Source organism: Charadrius vociferus, unplaced genomic scaffold (genome assembly GCF_000708025.1).
Source record: "Charadrius vociferus isolate BGI_N301 unplaced genomic scaffold, ASM70802v2 scaffold498, whole genome shotgun sequence".
Taxonomy (NCBI): domain Eukaryota; kingdom Metazoa; phylum Chordata; class Aves; order Charadriiformes; family Charadriidae; genus Charadrius; species Charadrius vociferus.
Window position 1 is genome coordinate 2,704,963 of NW_009649588.1, and position 26,037 is coordinate 2,730,999.

General features: G+C 37.4%; 1 protein-coding gene across 1 annotated transcript in view; it reads left to right on the top strand.

The window, feature by feature from the left end:
• The window catches only part of ADAMTS18 (ADAM metallopeptidase with thrombospondin type 1 motif, 18), a 77,905-nt gene that overhangs the window by 38,849 nt on the left and 13,019 nt on the right, over window positions 1–26,037 (top strand). Inside the window, exons 9-17 of the mRNA XM_009890389.1 lie at window positions 1,203–1,356; window positions 2,400–2,495; window positions 3,449–3,597; window positions 9,166–9,338; window positions 11,323–11,453; window positions 11,591–11,714; window positions 12,947–13,191; window positions 23,501–23,642; window positions 25,208–25,334. Of these exons, the coding sequence (XP_009888691.1) occupies window positions 1,203–1,356; window positions 2,400–2,495; window positions 3,449–3,597; window positions 9,166–9,338; window positions 11,323–11,453; window positions 11,591–11,714; window positions 12,947–13,191; window positions 23,501–23,642; window positions 25,208–25,334 (1,341 nt within the window). The remainder of the gene's footprint in view (window positions 1–1,202; window positions 1,357–2,399; window positions 2,496–3,448; window positions 3,598–9,165; window positions 9,339–11,322; window positions 11,454–11,590; window positions 11,715–12,946; window positions 13,192–23,500; window positions 23,643–25,207; window positions 25,335–26,037) is intronic.

The following is a 26,037-nucleotide window of genomic DNA, read 5'->3' on the forward strand; positions in this document are numbered from 1 at the left end:
TCCTGTCAGCGGCTAGGTTCATTAGAGAATTAGTAGGAAGTGAACACAAAAGAGGGCAGACACAGTGGTACCAAAGTCATTACAAAATGTAAATTAACTTCAGTGGCCTTTCTCACTGGAGTTTCTCTCTTGATCTAGCTCTTGTCATGAGTAAGGACATTTATATTTGTCATATACTGTTTCGGGTGTTTCGGGGGGGGGGGGAAGAAAAAGACGCCAATTATTTCTCCAGCATGTTGGCATTACTCAGTGATGCCGTTAAATGAACTGGGTTTTGGTCTATGTTTAATGTCATCAGAATCACAGTCCTTTCCTGTTCAACCTTCCTTTTTTTGTTGTTGTTGTTGTTGTACATGGGTAAACTAGACATGATTACAAAACAATGTATAAGCAGTACTAAGACCCAGATCCAATGCAGCCATTTTACACGTTAATTCCTTAGAGTGAGAATCAAGCACCTAGATAGTTCTGTGGATCTGATCCTTGAATTGCAGGTTAGTATCTTAGAGTAGCGGTCAGGAAAGGTGACAGAGTTCTGGAGTTCTGGTTATTTTTTTCTGCTGCAATGATGCAACATAGTCTGAGTACTCAAGCAAATTGCAAACTCAGAAGTCACATAAGCCCTCCAACATGCAATATGGACTTACGCTTGGAAGATAAATCCAGTATAGGGTGACCTTCTGTATACATGGGTTCTTAAGCATATACAAAGGAAAAAAAAAGTAGACCGTAGGGTAGCTTTGGGCTTAAGCTGGGTACAGCCAACCCAAAGCAGCCAAGCTGCAGCAGCCTTCTGTTTGTCAGTCCGCACAAAGTGAATGCTGAAATGAGGCAGTGTGCCTGTTGATTCTGTTGATTTGTGATTTTGGGAATCCATTTAAGGGAAAGGAGCAGACTACACCACCTTGCTCTTGGTTACACAGGAATAAAGGGAGGAAAAGAATTTGACATCATTCTTTCCTGTTGTCACAACAGTCCTAAAGCCTGGAAATTCCTGCTTCCTTAAAACTTTGCAGGTCAGGCTACCAACAAGATGTCAAGATCTTTTGGCTCCTGCAGGCAGATACTCTCATTTCAGTGCATACCTTTAAAGCTAGTTAAAGGTACTGTATACCGTATTATGTGGTTTTGCTGGTCTGTAGCAAATTAAAATATTTTGATATAAAGATCATAGTCATGATTAATATACATTCTCATTATAGTACAGCTCAAGCTGCCTGCCTGATTGATGAACCTAAGCAAACAGGACAGTATAAATACCCTGACAAACTGCCAGGGCAGATCTATGATGCTGATACCCAGTGCAAATGGCAATTTGGAATGAAAGCAAAACTGTGCAACCTCAGCTTTGTAAAGGTACCTATTGATATACTTTTGAAAACTTAAAATTACATTAGTAAACTGCAGTACACTAAATAAATGCAAGTAATACAGGGTTCTTCGGAGGCCTGGGCTATTTCTCTACCTTATCTTGCTTGGCAATTTGCTTTGAAGATGCTGGCCTCTTTTGAGGAATATCAAGATCCCAGGGGAGTTTCAGAAAGAAATGTGTTCTTTCCAGGAGTTATAAGGAGTGCAGCTGAATACAGAGGCCCCAGGAGCCCTTGCCTACTGTGCTAAGGCAAATGAGCAGGCAGTAGAGTTTTGATCAAAACTTGCATGGGGTGTGGGGTAAGAAGGTCTAAGTTTCTTGTGTTTTGTTTTACTCATGCATTGACAGCAAAGTCTGGAAAAGATCTATAGGGTTATTTTAGAACAATAAAAATGTAACTTGTACTCTTGAATTTGTGATGAAGGATTAATTTAGATTAACCTATAATTTTAGTGACTGCTACACTCCTTGCCGATCCCTTCAGAGAAGACATTTTATTAAATAATCTGCATTGCTCCTTCTGAAAAGAAATATTGTCATTTCTTTTACTCCTCTTATTATCCAGGAGTATTTTGATTTATTTTATACTGACCGCATTTATTGGGTGATGGCAGCTGTGTTTCTTCTACAGCTAATAAACAAAGAAGAGAGTGAACAGCACTGTGAAGAGACTCTGTTACCAGATATCTCCTGTGTTTTAGAAAATCTAGTCTCTTCACAGTTTTATAGTTATTGTAGACTTGGTGAAATTTTAGCCTTGAACTTCTTAACACAGTTTTTGTTCTATAGTAGTCTCACACTCAAAATAGTTTTAAAAAATAGATAGCAAAAGGGTGCATAAACAAGAAGGCAGTATACAGGATATGGCTTTGCTATGAATCTTAAACCCTGGATTTTCTAAATTCAGAAAAGTTTTTATTTATATGGCTTTTAAGGAAGCAAAGGCATGTACCATTTGTTACTCTTTCTAAACACCGGGGAATAATGGGAATTATGAGTACTATAGTGAGTACTTTTTTCTTTTCAGGATATATGCAAATCTCTCTGGTGTCACAAAGTGGGTCACAGGTGTGAGACAAAGTTCATGCCCGCGGCAGAAGGAACAGCTTGTGGTATAAGTATGGTAAGTTGTTTTATAAACAGGCCAATGTCATTCTAGCGTGTTTTTAGGCTATATTGGGTCAAATACCAGCTCCTGTCAAAACCAGTTTTATTCAGATCCCTCCAGGTTTGCTATCACGGACTTCCAGATTGCTCTGTAAAAGACTGTATTGCAATACATAGTCAGGACTGGTCCTGACAGTGGCACCTATCTGATGGTAGGGAATGATGCCTCTCCCAGCGAGCTATGGAATAAAATATATCTGGCAAATCTAAATCAGTAAGAAAACCCATTAATTATAACGTAAGTTAGATCAAGGGTCCAAATTCCACTTTGATATAAACATTCCTTAAGCCATAATATTTGCTATCCACATTCAGGCCATCATGCGTATTATCATCAGCGATCACTACTAAAAGAGCACAGTTATTTGTTTTAGTTGAACCTTCTAATTTACACTCATCTATAGTTACATAAAATATTTTCTTTTGTTGTAATGTTTTGTCCGGTAGAATATTGTTTTGTTTTCAATTTGCTGACAAATGTTCTATTTCTCTTTTTCTCTTTTTTCATTATTTCATAATTGAATGATAAAAGGGAGAAATTTTAGGAGGCTATTTTTAAATTACATGGGAAGCTTTGAGGTTCTGACAGCACAGGACCACAAATTAACATGGACTTTGGGGGAAAGGGTAAGCCAAAAAGATATTATCCATGAGAACAGTTTTTAAAGTTTGTACCTCATAGATCTTCAACTCAGAACTTGACAAATTTTAGGATATCTATACCATTTTGTGGATCAATGTCCTACTTCAGAGTCCTCATCCTACTGTGAACTATTTCATTGAGTTCAATGGGTGACCTCATGTTTATTAGGGTTAAGCACTGGAGCTTTTAAATGTGGATTTTTTCTTTTTTGCATCTACTAGGTACCGCTAACTCTGATGGGATATTTTTTGGCATTCTTTTGGCAGTGGTGTCGAAGAGGTCAGTGTGTCAAATACGGTGATCATGGACCCAAGCCTGTAAATGGCCAATGGTCTGCCTGGTCCGAGTGGTCAGAGTGTACTCGCACTTGTGGAGGTGGGGTCACATATCAAGAAAGACACTGCAATAATCCAAAGTAAGACATAGATATGAAAAGGTATTAATTTTATACTAACTATTTATGTTATTAGAACAAAAAAAATAAGACTCCGTGTGAAAATGTTTCTAAGATCTTTCTTTCATGCCCAGTATGACCAGTTAGTAGCTGAAAGACAGAAATATGTCCTGATACTAGAAAGTAGTGGCTGTCTGAAGACTGCTAGAACATCTACACAGCCCAACTTTCTCAATTTATTTTGTTTCACTACAGTTTATCAAATACCTGCAGAAATAATGAAACACCACACAGACATATTCACCCCTAATAATTTAAGAGCAAGGGAAAAAGGTCTTAAATCTATTAAGACTTCTGATGAGATCATATTATCCAGGAAAATAAACCAAAAATGCTTAAAATCAATATCAAAATGGTTGTAGACAGATGTCTTTGTATGTCTGTCATGATCTTTGCATTCTTTTATGTTTCACAGATCAGAATAAAGTTGCTGAACCCTAGCATTGTATGCTAACTCATGAAACATTTCTGGTATTTTCCTCTAGTGAATGTCTTATCACTGTAACTACTACTATTCCTTACAATACTATTTCAAAGTAGAGATAAAGTGTTATCTGACCAGCATCTTTCCCAAGTACTCAATTCACTTCAACTTACAAGAAAAAAGGATTTCACTGTTTTATTTCGTACAGAACTTCAACAGGCATAGACACATGTATTCTTCATTGCACACAATAAAAACAGCATTTAAACTGCAGTAATAAAAAACAGAGAAAATATGACACAGTTTATATGAGGCTGTAAAGAAGCCTCACACCTACTATACAGCGCTGCAGTAATAATATCCACGCTTCATATACTATGTTATAGGAAAATGTGAGTTAGTTAAAATAGTCTTTATTACCCTCACTCAGTCAAGCCAATTTTTGCAGATTCATAGCAGAGCTTTTTCTCAAACTTTTCTGTTGTTTCTCAGTGTATTTTGAGAAATAAAATTACTTGGATAGTTTCCTTTATTAAACTATTTAGCAAGAGAATGCAGGATCTCAATTACACACCATACATATGTTTTGGTCGTCCTACTTTGGTCCCTGTTTTGCCTCTTAAATTTGTATGTATGCACGTTGTTCCTGCATTTATTCATAAGCCTTCCCTTGCTTTCCTGGTGGGACAGAAGAATGTCCCGTAGTTGAAATGTTTCAGTTTGGTGCCCTGTTATAACTGATAATGATTTCCAATGGTCTTCAAACAGAAGCTCCTTAACATGAAGGGTGTTTGTTACTGTAGCATCCTGTATTTACAATTCGCCTTCAGAGTGATCTATCTGCTCTAATTAAAGTAAGACTTGATGCAAGACTTGATGTAACCAAGTAAGACTTGATACCAGAACTGGATCATGTTTATACTAAATTTAATTTTATTACATCAGTGATAATTCAGTTAGAGCAAAGAGAGGCTACTATAAATCTCTCTCAGAGTTAGAGTGATGAAATGACAGGACTATAAATAAGCCGTCCACACAACAGTGTACGAATATCCAGGTAGCTGTGTTTCCCATCACAGCACTTTTGTATAAATGTGGAATCATTAGCAAAATGATACTATCCATTTTCAATGTTACACCACATGGAACGATTTATAACCCAGTCACTGTTCATTATTCACCTCTGTAACTACACATAAACAAAGAATAATGATTCCTTTCTTTCTGAACTTCTGAAATACATTTCAGATGTTTATATAGTTCAGTACATATATGTATATTATTTCATATGTAATATATTTATTTCACTTTTCCTAATCTAGATTTTTGTAGGAGCTAATGTTTATTTTGTTCAAAAGCTTGATAGATGATTCTGGATAGCAAAATTTTGAGAATGACAAAGAATAAAATGTACTTCTGTAAGAGATCAGGACACGAGGTGTGGATCTCTGAAGAGCTGACTGGACTCTAAAATGAGGTTTTTAAATAAGTAGTCCATTTTTCAAAGCAACTGACTTCTTATGAACATTGAGGGAGATTTCTAGATTTCCAGTGATTTTAAAGGTGCCACATCTTCTTAGAAGCTTAAAGACAGGTGAAGAACACAAATTCCAGCTGCTGCTTATGAAAACTCATTACTTGTGTTTGTATGTGAAATTTTCTTCTTGCAAATAATATTCAACCAATTCAACTCCCGTTCTCTTGACAATTTTAAGACAGCCTTTTAACCACACCCAAACAGCTCTAGGTATGGCTTCTGAATTACCACCGGGGTGATGTACGAATTCATACTAGCAACACCTATGGAGGTCATCTGTAGAACACAGAAATATGCAGATTTGCTAAAATCATTATGTTTCTGTAAATTGTCACAGTGTAATTTCATGGATCTGGTTTTCATACATGACAACATTTCACAACTGAGGTGCTTTTCCAAAATAGAAATAGATGACATAATTCAATAGTTTAGCTGGGAAAGAACCTGAAGAGTGCCCGAGAGATTTAAATTAATACCTAAATTGTATCTGTGGGACTGCATCCTACCCACTTCACAATAGCGCATTGTTCCGTAAGAGTAGAATGGAGTTTTAGGCATGTGTGCAATCAAAAGACTAAACCAAAATTGCTTGAACATGTCTTTTTAATCTTTTGTGTACAATATCTGTAACAGTGATTACGGACAATGCAGATGTAAACTGAAGCAAAGTAATGATGCCATTTAAAATACTAATTAAAAATGAAGACTGTGAATGACCTAGTAGACCTTTCAAATTCATGCAGAATAAACTAGTCTAGCTTTGTGATACTATCATAATATGGTCGTAATATGAGCAGAAATGTTCTCACTTGAATTTAAATGATTACAAAACATGACAAAATAGGAGTGCAGAATTTCAGAGTCTAATTGCCTGTGATGCATAAAATACTTTCCTTGATGAGATTGATTCCAGGATTTCTCACTCTCTCTATTGCCTTGCAGTGAATATCCATTTTACTTTCACTGTTCATGAACTCTGTTCTTAAAAGGGTACTGAAGAATTAATTGAAGCTACTCTTGTAGCATTTTAATATTTGAGTCTTATGTGAAGCGGGGTATTTACATCTTTGCACTTACATTGTTTTACGAATCATTCTTTGGAGACTGTTTTTTTGCTGGCCTTTCTCACCAAATGTCTCCCTTTTCCAGTTATCCTCAGCAAGGCCTCAGCTCTGTCAGCATCTATTCCTGCAGGTATCTTTACCTGTACTCGCGTACACTGGGGAGGTGCACAGATGGTGGAAAGTGTAGGCTGTATCTGTATCAGTGTACCATTATAGAAATATTGGAACGCCTCTGTGCAAAGCATTCCATTGTAAGCGCAGTTATACTAACAGAGCTTCTGTAGGCAGTCAACCCAAAATCTACGGGTGGTAGAAATGTCACCAAAAAAAGCCTGGGTTTGTCAGTGTAGAGAGCACTCTTTTTTTCAGAAATTTGGTTTTGTAGGTCTACATCTACTTTCCAGTGAATTACTAAAGTCTTACTGACATCTTGTTGGTAAAGAACGAAGGTGGGGAAGTTTCCATAACTCTCTGGCCAACAGTTTCAGTAATGGGAGTGACTGTAATAGTAAAATGCTGTAACAGAGCTGGGAAACAGAATGCCTCTTTCAGTGCTCCCTTAGTTTGGTGGAATTTTATACCATACTCAAATGCAAGACTGTGGCTAGAAATCACGATCTAGCCATAAATAATGCTATTATATTGCTTGTTTGGTGGCATTTACTTGGAAGGAGGTTGCTTCTTTTCCTTACACTAAAGCAGATTTGTTCTCTGGGGCTGAAGGAGGTCAAAAATCATACATGTGCTGAAGCTGTAAAGAAAGTCTGTAGAGAATTGAGTAAGAACCCAACGGTTTGGCTGCCTTAACTCAAAGCTCTCACCAATTGCACAAAGTCAACATAAATACTCCCTGACTTCACTGACGTCACATATCCTCCCTGCCCTTCACAGACTGAATTGCCACCAACTAGGACAGAAAATTTGACTTTGTTTTAAGAGCTTCGCTGTTACACCCAGTGTCGGCGTAGCTAGTAGGTGACCTCAAGAAAAGTCACTGGAAGTTGTTTTCTTTTTCCACAACACATTTTGCTGATGCTTTAACCCAGTTTTAAATAGACTAGCAGGTGGGTTTCCAGCTCTTCCTTTCAAAGACTGTTTTGTAGCTCGGAATTCTGGAAAAGCCAGATATTGTGTACAATCAAGGCTGATTCAAAACATGAAAACCAAGCCCCAGCTTGGTTATAGGGTTAGATATATGAGGGTTAAATTTATAATAGAGCAAACAGAAAAAGCACCTGGATTTTCTCAGCTATGTTGCACCAAGCTGCCTCCATATTACTGCAGTCAGGTGTGTGTTAAGAGAGGCTGCATGGGATACTTGATATGGGGAACAGTTATAACATAGCGTTTAGGGATTTTAAGAAACAACTGCAATTATACTTGTCACAACTGTATCTTTATCATTAATTATTATTGTTAGTTAATATGTTATTATTATTCAGTGTCTTTTATATTCTTCTAATTTTTTTTCCTTAATGCGTCTGGAATATGGGCAAGCTGTCCATAGCTTGTCTTCCAAGTATATATGTTCCCTAATTTTTAAAAATCATTATATAAATGTATGCAAGTGCAGCATTGTTGGATTTCTTCTGACTTGATGCAAGAAATTGTATAATACAACAAACAGTTCTTACAATTTGGTGTTTTGAAGATTTGGCTCAGTACTTGCAGATGTGTATCTCAGCATTGTGAAACTGCAAAAATAACATCAGGGAATTCCTATGTAGATCCATAAGGAATACAAATGTGAGTGAACACATTTCTCAGCTCGTGAGACCTCTCAGTCACTTTAAAAAGAGCAAGTCTTACATTTTACATTGTTTTACCGTTGCCTGCATAGAACAAATAGTTAAAAACTATTATTCTGGTAAGATAAGATACTAGCAAATAATAGAATATGCTCTTTTAATTCTGGCCAAAATTAAGGGAAATGCCCAGGTAGGGTTTATTGAAGTAGCTGTGACATGCTTATAGTTATCCACGAATTCCAGCATTTTCCTACAGTGGTGCAACTATGCACAGTCCTTCTTTCCTTTGACTGTTTAAAAGCACGTTTTTTCAAAATGATTTACAAAACAAATGAACAACCATATGTAATTATTCATTCTGTTTATGTTTCATCAGTGTTATGTTATCCTTTATTAACTCTTATTGTGATAGGTAATTCTTTGCACATGTTCATTCCTGGGTTACAGCAGAGTAAAAATAGCTATATAACAAGATTGAAACCAGCCAATACAAAATAGCCCTATAAATTTAAATTAGTGAAAATATGACTCACCTCTAGATGGTTGCATCTTTGCTGAGTTTGCAGTGATCCAAGTAGATAATTCATGGCAACTGCTTTGCTTGGTTTTAGGAACCATGAAAACTAATGGCCCATGTAAGAAATAGTGATCTCCTAAGACAATGCATCCTCTCATTTTCTCTGTTAATACCCATGTAACATGCCAATCACACAAAAAGTAGGTTTTGCAAAATAATTTTTTTTTTCTTTTTTTTAGGCCACAGTATGGTGGCAAATTCTGCCAAGGTTCCAGTCGTATTTATCAACTTTGTAATAATCAGCCATGTCCAGCAAATAGTTTGGACTTCCGTGCCCAGCAGTGTGCAGAATACAACAGCAAACCTTTCCGGGGATGGTACTACAAATGGAAGCCATATACTAAAGTGGAAGGTAATTATGCCACAGCTCTGATGGACAAAGGCAATTGCAGGAAGCAAGCTATAAGCTGTAATTCATTCATATTCTTTGGGCAAATATCACCCTGATGTAAGCAAACAGAAATTCAGTTGGCTTATTTGAGATGTGTTTGCTTTCTAGCATAGTTGAATCCGGCCTCCCATGCAATACTGCCTGTATGAACATGCAGAATTGATTCTGGTTGTGAATTTAAATCTTTGTCCTTAGCATGACTCCCTGGCTGTTGCTACCCCCTCTTTCATTTTATGTTACATATCTGTTAGCGTGAAAACAAAGCAAACGATGTCCATGGATTTTTCAGCATGGGAAATGTGAGCTCCCACAATAACACTACAAGAATCTTCCTTCCTTTGGAATGTTCTCAGATTTCGAAATGTAACAATAAATCAACCTTTTGACATTTCTGCTGGTATAGTCCCATGAGAATTGGAAAAACAAACAATGTACTGGCATAAATTTTTTAAAGTCATCTTTTACTAAGAGATCTTTATAAAGTTCAGGTCTTAATAACTATTTCTTGGCTTTTGTATAAGCAAAGTTTATTTTTACTTTACACATCTTAATTTTGCAAATATTTTGCATCAGTATTCATTTTTATCAGATACAACAAATATTTTCTGCAGTTTGAAAGCACAGTTTGTAGCTGAAATGGCTACTATGTGAATAAAAGTGGCTGGATTATGTCATATTGTAGCTGCTTTGTTTAGCACCTGTACAAATTTGCTTTTGATGATAGGAAGTGTATAATTATATATATACACATACATGTAACTTTCATTCACAGCCTGGTTATATTTGCTTCAAAGGACTTTGCAGATGGTTTCACGGGTATTCAGAAAGCTATGTCCTAACAGCCATTGTGAACAGAGGAATTGTGGTTTCACAGCATGTAACAACGGATGTTGTATAGTAGAGAGAATAATGCATCTTGTTTAATAGAAATTAAAGTAGCCTACATTGGTTTTAAAGGTAGGGGCTGCGTTTAGTAAAAGAAATAGGAGCTTAAAATTAGGGACAAAGGGCCTAATTTTCAAAAGCAAGACATCTTCATGTGACCCCGAACTTGCAAATGCCTGTCCTTACTCTCCTAGCTGCTCTTCAAAATCTCCCCCAAGATCTCCATTTATAGTCCTGAAAACATGATCTGGTTTTCAAAATCGCTACAGATGCCTTGCCTCTGCAGAAAGTGCTATTGAAAGTCCAGCTGCTTATTTAACAATAAAAGGATAATATTTTGAATCCAATTTCATGTTCTTCAAAATTTTGTTATGCTGTTTATTTCTTGCACTTACTATTTGTATTAAAATTGTGTATTTCAGCAATATTTACATATTCGGCAATATTTGTTGCAATATTTACAATTGCATGACTGTTTTTGTTTATGTAGAATTAATCAGCTCTTCATAAGTATAACATACCATCTGTGTATAAGAAGAAATGTTATTGACAATGGTTGGAATTTTTCAGGGGAAAAGTGCTTTTGTTAGGGGAAAATCTGGCTCCAGTCCTAGCTTTCAGCTGAACTGATCATTTGTGCCATCTTATATATTTTTCAAATTTTAACTAAAAATTAAATAAAATTCTTACAATCTCCCATTTCTCTTAATAAAAAATGAAATTTGAAAGTGTGAACCAGTGGAACTGAAATCAGGGCCACATCAGCAGAGCTAATGCAATGTACGTGTTTTCACATTGGTTTTGAATTCTTAATTCTATGTGTGGACAATCAAACCCACATGTTCTTTTAAAATAGCATAGTATAAGCTACTGTATTTGGCTATATTTCTGCCCATCTTGAGGTCCTAATATGTCACCACGCACAATTCATCCTCGTAGCTTGTCTCTAGGATGCAGGAAGAAACAATAGCAGGGTGCTTTCTGTTTTTTTTTTTAAACTGTGCTGCAGGTCTGCTAATACTTTCTTGTCTTGTTTTTGGTCTTTTTTTTTTTTCCCCAGAGGAAGATAGATGTAAATTGTACTGCACAGCTGAAGACTTTGACTTTTTCTTTGCAATGTCCAGCAAAGTGAAGGATGGAACCCTGTGTTCTCCAAATAAATATGATGTTTGCATTGATGGAATATGTGAAGTAAGAGAAAATTAAGTTTCTTACAATCCTAATGCCTATTTTTTTTTAAGTGGGCAATTGACTCCTTTATGGAAAATCCAGCTGTTTCTTCAAATTCCCTTGTGTCTGAGACCTTCACTTGTGCCTTTTGGTTGCAGCAAGTAGGGTGTGATCACGGACTTGGTTCCAAAGCTGTTTTGGATGCCTGTGGAGTTTGTAAAGGAGATAATTCAACGTGCAAGTTCTTTAAAGGCCAATACTTGATCCAGCACAAAGCTAATGGTAAGGAAAGCTGTTCCACATGATCATCAACTCATTGCTCTGCTGTATCCCCATGTAATATATATGACTCGTTGCTCATTAGGGCAGTGGCTAAAAGTCCAGATGTGAACTGAAAATCACAGGGAGAGTGAGAGGAGAGTTCACATTTCTCCTGTTTCTTGGTAACAAGGAAGCTATGAGCGTAAGTCTCAGTTAGTTAATTTGCAAGCATTCCTCTTACTTCTTAAGCCACATTTTCCCTTTACGTGTGAATTTCCTCTTAAAAGAGATTTTAGGATTCAGGCAAGTGAAAAAATAGCTGTCAACAGCTCTGACTGGAATGGGACTGTAGAAGATATAAAAAGCAATGCACATCATAACGCCAAACATGACAGTATTTCCATGTCCATTTTCAAATTCAGTTGACTGGAAGCTGTCCAGTTGATTCAAAGGATGATCCAATCATTGGGAGGTGGACTTTTCTTTAGTGGACTGTCACAGGCTTCTTGTGAAATAATCTCACTATGCCTCAGTTTCTCAGGCGTAAAAAGCAGATAACATTTCTTTACCCATGGGAGTATTTTGTGGATCCATTTATTGTTGATCATAAGACATGTCAATACTACAGTAATATAAGCCAAGAAATTGTTCAGGATATAGTAATACAGAGATACAATGCTCAAAAAATAATCTAAACTGAATGCTCTGCAAAATTAGCTGTGTGCAGGGCGTGTTGGAGATGTCAGCGGTGTCTCATCTGACTGTCGAATGAGTGAGATTTGTACATGCTCAGAGTGCAGTAGCTCACAGCAGGGAGATCCAGCAGTATACGGGGCTTTGTGAAAGCTCTCTGCATCCCAGTACATCTCACCTCAAAAACCTTGTCCGTGATGCAAGTGGTACCTTCCAACCGGTGAAGGGAACCACAGGGAGAACATGGTAAAGCAATTACAGTGAAACCACCATTAGTCTGTTCTGCATTTTTCTGAGGTGAACTTGCTTTTTCTTGTCTTTAATCACAAAGAAAAATTCCAGGAATTGAAATACCTCTGAGTTACTCTGATTACAGGCTGCACAGGGGGGGTTAAAATCAGAACTGGTTTTCCCTTGTGAAAATGGAGGAACTTTGGTGGATCAGAACAGCTGTCTTCAATATCTTTTAAAGTGCAGAAATTTCAAATTGGCTCAAAAATGATAAGCCATCTCTATCTTTATGACAACTGCAAAAATGTGGCTTACTTCTTTCATTTCAGACTACTATGCCGTGGTCACTGTTCCAGCAGGAGCACGCAGTATACAGCTCCAGGAACTGCAGATCTCCACCAGCTACCTTGCAGTGCGCAACCTCAGTAAAAAGTACTACCTAACAGGAGACTGGACAATTGACTGGCCAGGAAAGTTCTCCTTTGCTGGAACAGTTTTTGATTATCAACGCTCTTTTAACCATCCAGAGAGTCTATATGCAGCAGGACCGACTAATGAGACGCTGGTCTTTGAAGTAAGCTTGCTTCTGTTTATTCTTCCCTTGATGTCTATTACAGAATTAGTAACGACAGCTTTAGCTCTGCACTGTAGCTCTCAGCAAGATTAAAGAATAGCATTGAGTCACGATCGTATTCAGACTTAATTGTGTGGTCATGCTAGATTGAAAGGCCTTTCACCAGTTTATCAAGGTCTGAAGTTTAGTAAACTGTCACAAATTCAGAGAAAAGGAAGGTGCATAAAACACACTATATAGCATTATTTCTCAGTTGCTGCACAATGGTAATAGAGATTATAAACACATCCCATAAATGGTATACAATAAAATTCAGGGATGTAAAAATTAAACCTAACATTATGGCAAGGCTTAATGGTAACGGTTTCAAATAATGCTTCTGAAAGTGCAGGCGCACGTAGCCATTTTTACATCTACCTTGGGACACAGATGGTCAGAGTACCACACACAGGCTCCTGTGTAATTTCTGTTGATTCAGTTTTATCGGTGATAGCATCTAAAATAATGAAGTTTGTACATGTTTATCTCCCAGTCAAATTTGTATCACCTACTCTGTCTGCCAGATGTCTTCTGTTGAAACTCTATTTCATAGAAAGTAAATTTGGTACTTAAATGGCTTGTTCCAGTGTTGCAATTTTGAAATTGGCCACTAATAGTTCTGTTCTAAGAAAAATCTCCTTCTGCATTAGGTTACTTTACTACCTTTCCTTTTAAAGTGCATCAGAACATCTGAGGGTCAATTTCTGGCTGAATCGCTGAAGTCTGTACTCCCTGTTAGCTACGCTACTTTGCCTGCTTTGGTAGAAAGCTCTAGCAAACCCTTGGCTTTGTAACTCATCTGCTATGTCTGTTTTGATGAATCCTTCCCTGTGAGAAGGAAGGAGCCCTGCCCAGAAGGGTTCAGTTCCTCCCCGCACCTCCCAGCAGTAATCCGGTCAGCTCACTCTCAAAGGCATTGCTGCTTCTGCCCTGCACCGGGGGAGCTGTGCCCCGTCTCTGAGGCAGCAATCTGCGGTTCTTCGCCCCATCATGTAACACCGTAACTTAAAACCGCTCTCTGCAGAGGTTTAGCAGGACCGGTTAGCTGAGAACTCTGCGTCCTGTCTCCCTTACACAGCTCTGTTCTGTTAAACTAAGCAACACAGTAAGTATAGACTGGGACATGAAATAGATTCTTCAAGGATTATTTAAACTTTCACAACTATTCGGTAAACTTTTTATTTGGAATACTGAAGAGCCTTACTGCTAGTCATACTGACTCAGTAATATACTTAAATATATCTTTAAGAACCACTGAAGTTCATGGACCACGAACACACGTTAAAGTACTTTAGGATGAAGACATGTTTTAGGATGGACAGTTTGACGTGAGCTAAGGGCATGTATTTTCACAAAATACTACCACAATTTGCAATGCCTTTTAGAAACATTTTTTCTCAGTTGAAGAATTTTGAGTATGTATGTTGATAGGGATGCTCTAGTCCAAGGAAGAGTTTGGTCTACAAATTACAGCCATGCTTCCCTGCCTGCAAATCATCTCCAGAACAGCCTTACACCAAAGAAACAAGCACACTTATAAATACTATGAAATGTTAAGCTGAACTCTCAGGAATCTTATTTGTCATAATACAAAGTAGATTGAACTGTATTATTATAGAGCTAAAGTATGAATAATAAATTGCCTGCAAGATGACTTACTTGGCTGCATATCATGCACATACTTTGCAGAATAAAGATTAAAGAAAAAAAATTTAATGCCAAATAACACTTCTATTTTCATCCTATCAAATTATGCTAAACAGTTTTATTAAGATTTAACATTTAACTGGAGGCTATTGCTCCTATGAGAGCTTATTTAAACTTCCCTTGTATTTTTATTGAAATACCTACACCACTGGCATTGGTAACTAGGGATTCTAACGACTGAAAATGTTACAGTTACGTATTCCCCAATTATATACATCTATGAGCTGTAGTTAAGATATTTTTTTCCTTTCAATAATTTAAGCAACATTCAACAAGCTGAATTTTGAAAAAAATGGCAAAATTGTGTCTGTTCAGAGATCTGCATTATTTATGATTTACCAATAACTCTAAGCAGCAAAAATGCCAATGAAAACTAAAGAAATACGCTTTTATGAGAATACACACATATTGCCGAAGATCTGTTTAGAGCAGTAATAATGAAACAAATACTACTTCAACTATAAATAGCAGAAACTGATAGAAGGCTGAAAAAAAGGAATGTTTAAGCATACTACATTGTAGCTTTGTTTTTATTTTCATTTCATCTGTGATTTCCAAAGAAGCATACAAAAATGTCCTGCTAGCAATTTTTTATCCCATTAAATTGATTTTCACTAAGATAAGACTTTCCAGGGATCGGACCTCAACTTATTCTTGTCATGTTTAGAAATTTTTTTCTTCATTTTTTTAATTAGGTCGTATTCAAAAGAAATTTAATACTTATTTTCTAGATTAAGGGTTTTTTTCCAGAAGAATTCACTGCAAGCCCTTGTAAAAATGCACACTGCAGGTATTGAGAAACTGAATAAATCGCATGCATAAATACAGGAACTTTTATTGTTCAGGTGGGCAGAAAATATAAGGTTTTGTAGGTGTATTTATTGCCATTCCACTATGATCTGAACGACAGATTAACACAGCTTGTGCCTGTTTAATTTTGTACTCATAGTTTTGCTAGACGTTTGTGTGGTGACTCAGACGGTCCGGTCCGGGTTTTTGACTGTGCCTCTGAATGCAAATCAGCCTGCACGTATCCGTATCCCAACGTTCAGGTTCTGCACGTCCTCTGAGCAACGTTCACAGGAGAGGATGGGACCAGTGCGCTCCAGGTCCAGACAGGTCTGGCGAGTCTGTGCTCAAGGCAATCACTTCCTTTGAAATGCAGTCATTCCCCAAAATATTTTCTTGAAAGAGACATCTGAAGCATGTATTAAGACAGAAGGATGAAACCCAAATAAGAAAAAAAATCTTAAAATTCCCTATTGTCTTGCATATCACAAGTTCAGCCTTGCAGTTCTACAGAATGTTTTCTATTAATATCTTATTGTACAGTATGTTCCTATGCATCTATTTTTCTATCAGGTTTTTCAATAGTTCAGCTGAGCATATCATTTAATCAGACTTTGCCATCCTAAACACTATTCAAAAATGGATAAGACACAAGAAAAAGACTGATAAAGTGCTTTTCTTATTTACCCTGGAATTTCACCAAAAATAAACACACACATATATATTTACATATATTATATGTATGTAATTATAGGAACGAGTCATACCAAAGAAGACAAAGGGCAGCGAATCTGTAATTTAACAAGGTTGTGGGAGAAGAAATACAAACTATAGTGGCCAAGTATTTTTGGAGGAGGAGGAGAACATTGGGAGGAGAACATTGTGAGAAGAATGTGGAATTAAATGTGTAGGACTAGTATTTCCTGAGCACAACTACTGGAAGCATGATGAGATTTTAGAATTCATCAGAACCCTTTCTGGATTGCTCAAGAATTAATTTCACAGATGGAGAGAGGGCAAGGGAGATAACCCAGCAAACCAGCGCCCTTCAGAATTTGTGTATCTGTATCCTTCTGAAGTTGCAGTTAGTATTATTGATACTTTGGCGATTGTGGGTTTGTAGAAACCAATAAAAGCTGAAATGAAAAATATTCATGGATTCAGAAGGCAGTTCCCAAAATGGTCAGATTCAGGGTAGACGAAATAACAGACAAAGGTTGAAGTGGTAGAAATATGATAGTTAAATGATAATCTAGGATCAGATATTAATACCAGGTTTTTAAAATATGGTTTCTGTAGCATAATTGTCTCATCTTAAATGGAAACATGCCGGAATTTTGGTTGTTTGTTGTTTTTTTTTTAATGTAGTTGAATATATTCAGCTCATTTATCTGTCATTTGGTCGTAGGTAATCCAAGGTCAGCACTTTCAATTTAAACACCTTGTCAGTGTTTTTCTGTTAACTGAAAAATACTTAACTTGAGGAGAATCAAACAGTAAATTCATCCTCCACTTCTCTACCTTTGGAAACAAAGGCTGCCAGTGGGCGCCACTGACTGCGGAAAATACTTTCCAGGAGAGGCTAACAGAGCACGAGGGACGTTGCCATCACAGGGCTCTAGTGATACAGGACTCGGATGAGGTTCACTCCTGACATCCATTTGTTGAAATATTCAGTCAGCCTCCATGACTGACTCAAATTATGGGAAAGATTCTGAAAGGGCAAAAGAAATAGAACTGTTATGTGGGCATGAAAAACACTGCATGACCAGGGATTGATAAACTAACTTGAAAACATGAGAGTTTAATAATTTGGTTTTTCATTCTATCAATAAACAGATGAAGAATTGACTGACTTGAGAACCCAAAGCTGGTTTGAGAAAGCACTGTAAAGCTTTTCAAGACAAGGCAGGATCAGTATCCTCACTGAAGTTTACCTCAAACTTGGTGAAATATTGAATCAAGAAATTGTGAAATCTTTCTGAAAAAAGATAGTTTGTTTTGACAGCAATAAGTAACAGCTGGAAAGGATGCTTTGCAAAGAGGCAGACATTCACGGGAAGAGAAGGTGAATGGAGCTTCAAGGCAGGAATATGGCTAAAACCAGTAAATCACTTCCTCTTTATCAATAGGAGAAAAAAGAGAAAGGAGGCCAGGTGGAATGACTTTACTGATGATCTAGCTGCCACTGGGAGAAAGCCAAGTTGCAGTTATGAAGCATTACATTTATTATTAGCTACTAGATGATAAATTTGTACTGATTTCCCCTAAAGAGAAAGTAAGCTAAAGAGAGCTAACATGTGCTTATAAGATACAGATGTTGATTCAATACAAGGGATAAAAGGGTTCTCCTTTAGTGAGGAGAGATTAGCTGGACAGTATCCCTGAAGGTTGTACATTTAGCATGTGAACAGTAAAAAAAAGGAGACACAATAACAACAGAAGATAAATTTGAAACAGCTGAAGTAGAAATGAGATCATGCAGGACCTTTCAAAGATACTCTTTTTTTTTCTCTTTTTTTTTTTCTTTTGATGACCTTAGTGGACTTTCTTGAAAAACAATAGTTTGTCATAAGCTTTTAGTTAAGATTGTGTTTAAAGTGACTTTAGAAATATTGAAGAGATAAACCCCCTTTTGTTTTAAGGTTTGCCTTAAGTAACCAACAGGTAATTCTTCCTGTACTGGTGCTTTCCAAACAGGTGTTCTCTCACTTTCCGTCGAAGCTCCTGGTGTTAGCCACTGTCAAGGATTCCATCCAACAACTGCCCATTCAAGACAGCAGTCCTGTTTTAAAATCTGTTTTAAACAGCCTTCCACTAGCATCATATGCTGCATGCTTAAATTTATCCTACTGAAACTAGAGTAAATTCATAAAAGTCAATGGAATTGATCTTGACTGAACAGCAAAATCAGAATGTGATGTAGGATGTTGGATGTTACAATATTTGTTAAACAGCACATAGATTCACAGTGGATGGAAACTCCAGGTCTTGCAAGCATAAAGCAGCCAAGCACTGGTCTTGCTCCCAAACTTCCCCGCCTGCCCTTCTTGGTGTAATTGATGGCTCACTGCAGATAGCTTAACTCCGTTACATTCACCTAAAGAAATTATCAAAGACTTACAAAGCATGGGAGTGACCCAGGAAATGTAGATGCAATTTGAAGACTCAGATCAAAGCTACCGTGTATGCTGGGATGCAAAGTTTGGGCTCGTGCCCATTTTGTAAATGATGCACATGCAGAATGAGTAAAGATGAATATATATGAGGCACGTATGGGTAAACAGGAGCTATTCCTTTACCTGGCTTTTTCTCTATGCTCAGCTTCCCTCTGAGATTCCTAAATGTCTATTAGTCTTTCACAAATACAATGAGTCATTTTTTCAGCCATTAGTATGCTTTCCTATACCTTGGACAGAATATTATGGAAGAAAGAGTAGTTTATCTATCTTGTGTATTGCAAGTAACTTCACATACTCATTTTACAGTAAAAAATACCTGAAAAGCGCAGTCAGTCATAACAAAGCAACGTTGATAGACCCTTTAAAAATCTGACCTGCAAAATGGAATATTATATTGGAAACTTAGGATAGCCATGGGAAAAAAAAATAATCTCAAACAAAGGAGCAGATGCGCAGCTAGTTTAGAAAACTTATTGGTTTAACTTTGCAATCAAAATTAGCAGCAAAAGGAAAAGGTTCTTTACTCAGGAGAATTCAATTTATCCATTGTTTTAACATCTTGTGCCCTAAGCGAAAGCCACAGTTCTTTTTCTTCAGAATAGATCTGGCAGATTCCAGCCGTAGACTCTGTGGTTTTCAAATTCAAGAAGCTGTAAATTTTATAACTCCGCGCCCTGCGGTCAGAGCTGCTGAGTGTTGTGTCTGAAGTCAGGTGGTTGGTGTGTTAAAGGTAGACATTAAACAGTTCTATTGAGGAACTGGAAATGTTTAGGAAGGTTGTTTGCCAGCTGTAAATTTGGGAGCAAATGCCAGTTGGCTGAAAAGATGCTGGAATGCATCCAGTTAAGTAGACTAGAACTGGAGGTCTTTCCAAATTTGTAGGTCTGATCACTTGGCTGTATATGCAGACTTCAGTTATTGGGTTGTTAGGAAGGGCTTTATAATGAGTGTTTGAAAATATGATAGAAAACTTTTTATATGCTCATTACTTTGGCAAAATTGCAACTTTGCAATAGTATTGCATTCCTGATGAAAACTCGGTTGAACATTATACGCTGTGTACTATTTTTCAGCTGAGTGCCATGGACTTTAAAGTATATGTTTCTGCACCCTGCAATATTTTGTCTCCAGTGCTTTTCAAGAGTTTGATTTTGCCTTCTCCCTGCATAGTTGGGATGATACAAGAGGAAAAAGACCACAATGCAGCTCTTACTTTATCGACATTCCCTCATAGCCTGCTGGGTGGGAAGGGGCTGTAGCCTTGGCTGCCAGCCAGGAAATGGAGAGGACGTTCCCTCCATCAGCTTGTGATAATCGTGTCCGCTTTCCAGTGCACAAGAAGGGGTGCAGCCCCAGGACTCGCTGTGTGTACGACCCGGCTTGGCTGGTGTGCAGGATTCACCCCCAGGCCCTCACTCAGCTGGAGGTTGCGAGTTTCCTACATCATTGTGTGGTTGTTCTCTGAAGTGATAGATACTAACACGTCTTGTTCGAACTCGTCCGAGATCATTTCCTCTTCATTCCCTTCACTCCGTTGAAGCACCAGGAGAATATTGCTCTAACAGGAGTAAAACTCATTGCTGCTTTTAGCTTCCCTCTTTTGTGCTCTGAATTCCGTTGTTCAGGATGCATTCGTTCTGTTTCTTGCCTCTACTATCACAAAGTAAAGGGCACTTTCAGAAGACAAATGTTCAGGCTAATGCTTCAAGAGATTTTCATTAGAAAAGTTTTAAGCTTTACTGTTTTTTTGGCCACTTGACATAGCACAGTTTTATGACAGTTGTCAAAATCAAATGAGACGAGGGCTAACCCTTACACAAGGTCTTGAGATATGGACAAAACCTCCTCTTCTGTTGACACATGACTTACTAAAAGGCCAGATAGAATTTCAGCCTCTGCACTTGAAGGAACACAGAGCACCCACTGAAATGGGAGAAAGTGCATCCTCACAGGACCATGAAAGAGGAAATCTGACTTTGACTGTTCGTACATTAGCCAGATCTTTTCTAACACAAGAAGAAAATAAAGCTACTCTCTGAAATTGTTTCTGGCTGCCTAAGATGCTGAGATCTGTGCTGTACCTTGGACTCATAGGACCTTCCAATGAGTAAAAGCAAATTAAAGCATTTTGAGGTCTGGTCTGTAAGGAGAACCAGGAAAGGAATTGTTTTAGTTAAAGAATAGTTTTCCAGGGTTCTTATTAGGGTTAACACATCCTATTTTTTTCTGAAGCGCATGTTCTGAAACTTTACACATTAGTTATTTGTCTCAGTTTGTCCTTAAGAGAAAGACAGTGAAGTGAACACATATAATTGCAACCTATTTTTTTCTAGAAACTCTAATGCTCGGGGACTTGAGGTTCAACATTCAAAGTGACTGGGGAACAGCTGTTTTAACAGAGTTGGGACTTTTGCTATCAGTAGTTGGACACCTTTCTAAAAATAAAAATTTATATAGAAGAGATATTTGCCTTCATCTGAAGGGGCTGTTAAATCTTATAAAACATTTACATCAGACAGTGATGAATAGCCAAGGAAAAAAGAAAGGTCCTGAAAAAAGTTACACTAGTAACAGTTTGAATAGAGCATAGCAAATAGGGCACAGAACCACACGTTGATGAATGAGCATAAAGTAAAATATGGAAACTTTGTAATATGCTCATTAGTGAGCACCATGTGCTGCGAGCACTGGACACGGTAGAGGCTTTCTGGAAAGACAGTATGAGATCCAGAGATTCAGAGTGCATCTGTGCAGGGCAGCATGAAGTTGCACAGCAGTCTCAATTCTAATGCTTCCTAATTTCAGTGTTTGATTTCAATCCTATTCTTGTAAAATTGTTGTGATATATACATACATATATGACTTGCCACTAAAACAGATATAGTAATGGTATTTCTATCAAGAACATTCAGTAAAAATAGAAAGATCAGTAATCCCTCTCAGATCTATCTCTTCCATCGTCTCACAGGTATTCTGAAGTGCTCATTAATTAAGCTTGGACGGGTGAGATGAAAACTTTCACATGAAATACTTCAATTTACCTGTGCTCGGAGGATCTTCTAATCTGAATCTTCCAATGAAAAGGCACATACTCTCCGATTCTTTTGGAAGTATTTTGCCTTTTACAGCCCTAATTGCTATATTCTCAGTTTGGATCATTATTAAAGTTCACTGACTGAAATAAAATCTTTGGCTACTGAGAATGGAAAATAGAGCATCCATTTTCTTTCTTCTAGAAAAGCAAACAGTATGCAGTCCAGATCCTTCATGTGTTCAGCATTATTGGGCTGGAGGTCATGTAAATTTTGTCTGAATTTTCACTGTCATTCACGTGTCTGTTTTCCAATAGGTACCTTTTCAGAAGACTTTAAAACCCTTGGCTACATTTCAGAATGTTTTAGTTCTTGGTCTTAAATGACATAAATGCACATTTGTTGCTACTTTATGACACCAGTTTATACACAGATCAGTTCTAACTACATGGTTTGCTTAAGCACTCACGTTAGACATCATGTGAACTTAACTGATCTTTTCTTAATATTTTGAATGGTAATCGTTAACATAGACTGTAATTGTACTTGAACTGCTAGTGCTTATCAAAAAGCATGTTTAGAAACTGAGGTTAACTGCAGCTGCTCATTATATTACTATGACCAGATCCATATTGGTGAAGAATTAAAACTTAGTAGAGCTCTGTAACTGTAAACTCTTGCACTTTTTCTATTAAGTATGAATATAAATGCACTTTGCTGCCAAAAATAGTTTCTAAAATAAATGTTGTTAAATAGAAATTTATCCCCAAATTTAGGTATGTGTTGTGTCGATGTTCATGCATCTTGCATTGATTATAATTCAGACTTGAAATGAATACAGTGAATTTTAGAAAGCTGCCTACATGAAAACTGCAATATAATTCACCACTAAAATAGTACATCCCCCAGGAGCTGGGTTCCCTTACTTACATGACAAAGATTGTTATTATAGTCAGTAATCACACTTTTTCTAAATTTTCTAACATATTATGCTAAAATCATGAATAAAAAAATTTTCCAGTCCTTTTTCCCTTGTGGACACCCAGGGATGAGTCCTCTCCTGGACTGAAGCTTTACCAGCTTCCTTTAATCCAGCCCTGCCAGCGAGCCCCGGGGAGCGCAGGGACCCTCTTGTGCAGGGCCGGTGCTGGAGCAGAGCGCTGAGAGCTGGGGCAGCGGCAGTGACTAATGCTGCACTGCCGGAAGTCTTTGGATGATATTTCACATCTACTTGAAGGCATTTCTGCTTCACCAATCCAGTGAAATGCCTTCTGATTTAAAGGAGCGTTAGGCTGAACCATGTATTTCTGCACTCTTCCGCTATATGCCCTGCCAGTGTTAGTCCAAGCAAATACTTTGCTGTTTAGGAATTACTTTGATGGTTTTTAGTTTATTGAAAAATTAAGTCTCCTGCAAATTCCTTCACAAACACGGTGTGTATAAATATATTATGTGTGTATCGTGTTTAGTTCATCTTCCTTCAGAATGACAGAATGCTTTTCTTTTCTTTTTACCCCTTCCCCCTTTTTTTTTAAACAACCCCCAAATACCTCTCCATAGATCCTATTACAGGGCAAAAATCCTGGAATTGCTTGGGAATATACATTTTCCAAAACCAACAATGAAAACAAGACATCTGTCAAAAAACATAGCTACTCCTGGGTGACGGTGCAGTCAGAGTGCTCAGCTACTTGTGGTGGTGGTAGGTAACCTTCCGATTGCCAATCCTCTTCTTTTTCATTGTTTTAAAGCATCTCAAATATTTCAGCTGCCTTTAACTTTGCAAATGTGTACCAATACATACAGGGGGTTACACTGAACACCTGGTCCTTATTTTTTTATCTGACAACTTATAACATAGATGAAGTACCTTCATACTCCCTTTATAGTAAAAAAAAATTCATGCCAGTCTCAATCCATGTCACTTACAGTGACTCTGTCTTTTTTTTTTTTTTTAAGGTCAATCCACATGCATATAATACCTTGCTGTTGAAGTAATGTGGGAATTAAATATATGCTTTGATGTTATTGTAATTTGGGAACACAGGAAGATACCAAATAATGAGTAAAATTTATCTTATCTGTAGAGGCTAATCGAAGACCAAAATATTATCAAGACCTTTACTGACAGTTGCACTCTGATCTCACTGTTTAATTACAAATATTTGAGTTCTGCCAGGTCAGAGTCTGAAATTCTATATAAGCTAAGAACTTCTTATTACCATATTCCTCTAGGTATTTACTTTGTGCAGACCATCCATTTGTTTTTCTAAATCCTGGATATTCCGTCAGTGAAAAGAATTCTGGGCTGTAATGAAAGCAGAAAACTGGCATGGGGGAAGTCCTGCAAAAGAATTGAGAATTACCATTTTAGTGGCCTTTAAATTGGAAATGGGTCATATAAATAAGACTAAATAGTGCAGTTGTCCTTAATACCAAAGAACAGGCCTGGGTGACCAAGGAAATGCCACGGTATGCTCCCGTATTGGCAAAGAAAATCCAGGTGAAATTCAGGAGTATCTTGCTAGTGTGTTGTCAGACTTCACAGCCTTTCAGTAGAATGTATATAGAAGAAAGACCCACCAGGAGCACTGCAGACATAAAATATGACAACTGTATTTTTCTTGCTTCCCTTTAAACAAATGAAGGTTGCAGCATGGGTATGAAGATGATGGAAACAACCATGTTTCCAAATCTGACTTGCTGTGCCCGGTGAACCATGGGTGAGGTGAATGACACATCTCAATTAAAAGATACATCTATAAAATCACTTCATCTCTTAAGGCATTTGTAGTCTTCTTTGTGACCTGTCCTGATGTTGACATGAGATGGAGTTTCAGTACAGGAACCTGCAAAAATCTTAAGTTTGTAAAGATACACTGTAAAAAGTTGCCAAATGTTTTGTTGCAGTTTGCAAGCGCGTGAGGAGAGCTCTAACCAAGCACTGCTGGTTTCTGCAGGGAATTGGGTTTTGAAGAATTCCTAATTTTTGCTGGGGGAAGATTCTGCAAATACGCTGTTTATAACTAAAATGTTTCATCTGACTTCAATAGTACCTGTGTTCCGGAGAAGGAAATTAATGTTAAAAACATGTTGCCAAATTAAATCCTATTTTATTTAGTTCAAGTCAGTGGAACTGTCCCAAGGATGAGCTTGGACTTGTTTAGTTAACATTCTTCCCTACTACTTTTTCTCTTCTATTTTGAGTGAATGTTCTATTTTGACTAAACATTTATTTTACTGTATTTTTTTCAAATACTTCCATAGGACACATTACAGCAAAAGCAATTTGTTTAGAAGATCATCGTACACGAGTTAATTCCTCCTTTTGTGGCCCAAGGATGAAGCCTTTAACTGAAACAAAACTATGCAATACTAATCCCTGCCCAGCGTAGTAAGTTCTCTTTATTTTTGTACCTTTTTGCTGTGCCTAATGACTGAGTTTGCCACGAAAGAAGTCCTCCCTGACAGGCACGCAGAATCGTATGGCCCGCTAGATGAACCCACTTTTATTCTGTAACATAAACCAGTAATTGTTTAAAAATGTTAGTTGTGTAGGCTTCTGCCCAATGATAATAAGAGAGGCGGTATTTCTAGTCTTGCTAAGCAAGACCTCCTGAGGGTTGCTTGCAGCTCTGTCACCGTGCTGGGGTTAGCTATGTGACACTGAGTAAATCTAAGTTACTTAGAGGCCCGTTCTGCCACCTTTACTCACCTTGAATCAATAAGACCATTTCCTGAGTAAAGTGCTACTCCCCGTGTGGAAGCTTGGCCCCGGGACTCAGATTCCACATATTAGATTAAGTTAAAAGAATCTTGTGAAGTGTAATTAGTGATTTTTGGACAAAATGTCCCACAGAGTATTATGATATCAAGAAGAGGACTATCTAAACCAAATAAATCGTCAGCAATGCTCCTGATGCCCACAAAAATAAATATGAAGACATTGCCAATGTGAACAATCTTATTTTCTAAAAGACATGGGAAAGGTGAGATGCAAAGGAAGACATTGACATATAGATAAGCATTTGGAATCCAGCTGGTCCGAATCAATAGAGCTCCTTTAAAAACACGGGAGTTACACTGATTTATAGTAG